This window comes from Odontesthes bonariensis, chromosome 1, assembly GCF_027942865.1.
Source record: "Odontesthes bonariensis isolate fOdoBon6 chromosome 1, fOdoBon6.hap1, whole genome shotgun sequence".
NCBI classification, from domain to species: Eukaryota; Metazoa; Chordata; class Actinopteri; order Atheriniformes; family Atherinopsidae; genus Odontesthes; species Odontesthes bonariensis.
Genome location: NC_134506.1, coordinates 4,740,440 through 4,745,825, shown reverse-complemented (window position 1 = coordinate 4,745,825; position 5,386 = coordinate 4,740,440). Strand labels below are relative to the sequence as shown.

Below are 5,386 nucleotides of genomic sequence, written 5' to 3'. Positions count from 1 at the left end.
TCTGAAAAGGAACAGCTGGTGAAGTTCAGCTAAAGCCTTTTTGAGACTCAAAAAGACAATTAGACGAATCGGATGAGCCTCTTTTGTCACTCAGCTTTGCTCTTGCTGTTACTATTTTGGCTGATAGATGGTACTCATCCAGACTGTGTTTCTTGGTGAGCTCCTCTGGAATGATTGCAACTCAAAGTTTTAAACTTAAAAGACTTTAGAGGATTTGATCTTAATCTGGTTAAGTGGGGTTGTTACACCTTCATAATAGCTCTGCATGAATATTAAAGTAGATTTTTGCACATATTTAGGACAGATTGATTTTAGCACCATCACTGACACCTGATGTGGTATCAGGAAGGGTCTATCTAAGCCAGCATAGAGACAGAGAGGCTTGTTTAATTCTTGTATTCCTCTTTTCCCCCCACATAGTTTGTATAACAGTGATTTGCTTTGCTGTTAGTGTATTGTAGCATATTTTTTAGGTGTGTGTTCTATAAAATATTTGTAAGTATAGTTTTTGTTGTTTATACTTACAGCACTTGTAGAGTCTGTTCAGCCTGTCAATATCATTTCTGCTCATCTGGGTGGATTGGCCAAAGGATACATTGCTGTTAGGGATGGGTTCCATAGTGGGGCGGTTGTTCTTGGAGAAGGCATACCTAAAGCATTGAAGATACCAAACAATGCAAGATGAGCTGAGGTTTGATTACATGCATGGAAACTAATTCCAGTGATTTCATTCTTTGATGTTTCAATGCAGATCCGTGTTGGTTGCATCTTGACACTCCTTAGTTTGACCTTTCGGAAGAATCCAACTGTTTCACAAAGTGGCATTGTTTGTTAATTTCCTGATTAACACTTTGGTGCAGGACGGTTATGTATTGACTGTAGAAGTAAACCCTGGAGTCCTTTATGTCCACCACTGAGTTCTGAACCAGTCGTACCTCTTGTAAGGCCTTCTGAGAATAGCAGGTTGTTAAACTTGTGTGAAAGACAATGCGAGACCCAACCAAGAAGTTTTATTTACCTCTCATATTGCATGACAGAGTTGTAGTCATAAGGAGTTCCCTGGTTCAGAGTGGCAATCTTATTGAAGTTGTACTTCATGTCTGCAGAGAAAAGAGAAGTTTTTACCAGAAAGATAGATTATGGCAGCAAGTATGGTGTAAAAGCCATTCCAAGCAAACAGTTCCATATCAAACACCAACATACTGCAATGAAGGGGAGATCGGGCAACATGCAAGGTTGCTTTTTGATGACAAACTACTGCATTTTTAAAACAGTCATGTAAATGTTTTGCTTGATTACATGGGCTTCAGCCAGTCAACATAATCCATTGTTTTTTTCACTTCTTTTTCTTCGATGTTTAGCCTAATTTCTTCTATTTAGCCTAATTTGCCAACCATAATTTCCCCCACTGTGTATCATTCTAACTCAATCAGACAGTAGTTGCTTATAGAAAACATATATGTTGTGAAAGTATATAACCATCAATGATGTTTTCCCAATGCACTCTGATGTGGTTGTCCCTGTCAGAGCGGGTCTGCTCGTGGTTAAATCCGAGGGCGTGGAGCAGCTCATGCTGAACGGTGCCGTGGTACAGACAGCCTTGTCGGCTCAGAGACACGGTCTGACTGCCACCCTGACGACCCACAAATGAGTAGCAGCTATGAACACAGATAAAATCAGCAATATTTAGAAAACTCCTAAAATATGCATGAACATTTTTCTATGGTGTGTACTACCTCTAGTCTAATGTCAACTTGAATGGGCTGTACGGCCCCATGGAAATCTACTGCATAGAAGATTTATAGCAGAAGGATGACAATATGGATAAGATGTGAATATTTAGAACCATGAATTTACATAACACTTTACAATCTATGTCAGGATCATTCAGATCACTGCATCATTGGCAGGCTGCTGCAGAACTTAATCTTTTGAAGAGATCCATTTAATTTTCATCAGGTGTGTTGAAGCAGGGAAACATCTAAAACCTGCAGGACAGCGGCGCTCGAGGAGCGACTTTGGACATCCCTGATCTATGTAGATCATTATATTGTGCTTTTGATTATACACTGCATTCTGTCAAATCTGCTCTATTTAAAAAATTACTAAACTACACACCAAGAAAATAAAGAAACTCAGATCTTTACCCGCTCCTGGACTCAATGCTCAACCATTCATGATCGCCACTGTTGTAGGGTCTGAAACGGATGCAGGAAACCGAAGAGAAAGACTGCAGTCCACGAACGATGATGTCTCTCTCACGGGTGGCTGTCACAGATTACAATGTGTCAAGTTTTATGAGACCAGTAACATATCTATTGAAGAACCTTTTTATTTAATTTCTATGATCTAACTTTGACTCGTTTTACACATCTCGTCACTGATCAGCCATAGAATTAAATCCACTGAAAGTTAACAGTGCTGGGAAAACTGACATCCTGTGATGTCATGAAATGGCTGTTAGTGTGACACTACCAAACAAAATTTTTCCCCAACCAGCCACACCTTCCTTTATGGCAATGGCACTCTCCTCCAGTAGAAACATCCACTGGTAGAGCAGCTGTAAACTCTACAAAAAACTTTTTGGAAGGGCTCAAAGAACATGATGGAGTCTGGGTGTGTCCTATTGGACTCCAAGCTCTCCACATCTGATAAAATCTGATGGCATCTCAGTGAAGCAATGCCAACACACAAAGAGTTCACCCCTTGACTTAAAGGGCCTAGAGGACCTATTGCTATGATCCTGGTACCAGACACGCTAATGTCCCCCAGATATTCAATTACCATACCCTGATTGGCCTGAGCTCATTATCAGGCAGGCAGTCCTAATGTGATGGCTGACTGCTGCAGCAACCAGTTACAGTATAAAAAGAATCTTCATAAAGGTCCAGAGATTTTGATTAAAATAATATATTTTAGGATACATACTTGTGGGTTAGATTTAAGCAATAATTACGATATTCAATTTTTTTCTCACAAATCATAAAATTTAGATTTGATCTATTTATGAAAAAGTTTTTTATCTGTTAGTTCTGGAAGTTCAATTTGATTTTGTACAATTTGACACATCACACACCAGTCATGTATTTAACAAAATAAAATATTATTTTCCCTGATATTTAATGTGTAAAAGTCCATGAACGTAAGCTTTGAGTATCAAATTTTTATGTGGCAGTGTTCTGTTTCACAGATTATCCAACAATGAACACTGGATACTTACAGTAGTGGTTTTGAATGTAGTAAGGAATGTAAACTTTCCCATCAGCATTTTTCAACCACAGGCAGCCTCTAGAAGTGCAAGGGTCAGCATTTCTGTCTGCTTCAGAATCGATGGCGATGTCACCACCGATCAGGGCTGGTTCATCAAAGTCAGGGGCTGCAAGATCAGCCCAGTTTTAAGGGGTAGTTGGAAATACATAGGGGATTAGAAATTGTTTTATGATATTAAGTAGTGAATCAGAATTTGTGTGAATGTAAATTTCAACAAAAGCTTTTCTTTTTATTAAGCAGAAAAGGTCGGAACATCAAAATCAAATCAAGTTCTCCTGGAGAATCTATGATAGCATGATTCTCACAGTAAAATTATCATCGCTGCTGGAATAAATTTGGTGAATGAATTTAAACTGGTGTCTAAAAGAAAAGACAAATATGTCTGCTCTACAAAACTTACTGCGTTCTCTGTTGGCTCTCTCCAGCAGCTCACCCACAGAGAGTTCCTTAGATGTGTCCTCCTCAATGGCAGCAACATCTGTGAAGCGCATTGTACATAAGATTGCATAAAATGCACACATCATCGGTTTTTGCATGTGGGCTCAGTGTAATCATACATTAAGTTATATCTAAAGATCTATTGACACAAAAGGGGATATTTAGAAAATATTTATATTAATTCTCCTGTATTAATGTTCAAATTGTGATTAAATATTTAAAGCTCAGTAACGAGTACATTTAAATTCTATCTTACCTTCCTGTACGCAGTCCCAGCAACATAGAAAAAAAGAACAATAGTTACGCAAATACAAAGTTCATATCACCTCTGCTCAACTTGAAATTCTAAAACTTTATGAAATTTCAATCTTTCAGAAAAATGTTTTTATCTATTTAAATAATGTATTTATTGTACCATAGGAAATGAGTAATGATATGAACAATGCACTGAAAAATATTTCAAATAATTAAATAAAATCTATTGTTTTAGAAATATTTTGTTGTCACAGTTAAAGTAAATGTCATGTAGTTTTATTTTCAGTGTTTTGGCTTCTTCATTGCAAGTATTCAGTTGCCTATGCAGCGCTCTACTTGTCAGTATATCAGACTGTACATTTTTACCTCAGCCCAGGAAGAGGACACCAGCAGCAGAGCCAGAAAAGACCAAGACAAAACCAACATGGTTGCAATACACCTGCCTAGATACAGAAAATGTGTCTTTCTGTCATCGAGTGAGCCTTTTTATACGGTTCCAACTCTCCAAGGACCAATCAGCAAATGTCAAAAAGTGCAAACACAACAGCACACTTTATCATTGTAAACAGAAATTTCTGAGTAACCGTGTGTTTAAACAGGTGACTTTGTGCAGGTTTATCAGGAGGAGGGCTCAAGATTACGGCACTAACTTTCCATGTAGAACTTTGAAAAATTGTTTTGAGTAAAATAAAAAAAAATTAAAAAATATCTGCTTTGGCATAGGGTACATCGAAACATCCTTTATGAGAGAAAGGAGATAATTCCGTCCCACAATTCCCCGCGGCCACAGCTTTTATAACAAAGCCTGTGATAATAAGTAACAAATTATAATCTTTCTAATATGAAATATTTTACAGAATTTTCATGTAACTGTGATAGGATTACAATAGTACCTAACGCACTTCTTTGTAGAATAATCATTGAACATCTGTAGTTTCAGAGCTGCAGACCTACATCACAGCTTAGTGTAAGTGTGGTCAAATTCTCACTGCAGTGCGGTTGTCTTTTCTTAGTCCGTAAGGATTTTTCCCACCACCTTGCTTTAACCCCATGAGATTTTTTACAAGGTTGAGGAAAAGATCTTAAGAAAAGACTATCTGAGGGTTTTTTGTTTTGTTTAGTTTTTTTACTCTTAAACCAGACCCACTAACTGCCATTTATCTGAGTGTAGAAATGAGTTAAAGTCAGTGAAAACACAGAAATGACAACTATAGATGAAGCTCAAACATTCCTTTTGCAAGCTTCAGTTTATGCCGGCACTCTTTATTTTTCCAATGACGTGCTATTTCAGCTTCATTATCTTGGACATGTTGCATATTCTTCATGTCAAAGACCTTTTGTTTCTCAGCATACAGCTGATCCAGAAATGTCTTGAAAATAACTTTTTTTAAGTGTTGTCTTCTCTAATAATTTCTTCTCTTCG

At 37.5% G+C, this 5,386-nt stretch overlaps 1 protein-coding gene across 1 annotated transcript; it reads right to left on the bottom strand.

Moving 5' to 3' along the window:
- Positions 1-469: 469 nt before the first annotated feature.
- Positions 470-4,389, bottom strand: LOC142383101 (hatching enzyme 1.2-like). Its single transcript, XM_075469177.1, has 8 exons — positions 4,330-4,389; positions 3,965-3,968; positions 3,671-3,748; positions 3,221-3,376; positions 2,148-2,268; positions 1,480-1,658; positions 1,019-1,100; positions 470-650 (listed from the first exon to the last, which is right to left on the bottom strand). Exons 1-8 carry the CDS (start codon positions 4,387-4,389, stop codon positions 470-472), a joined length of 861 nt encoding a protein of 286 aa, XP_075325292.1.
- Between the last annotated feature and the right edge of the window lie 997 nt (positions 4,390-5,386).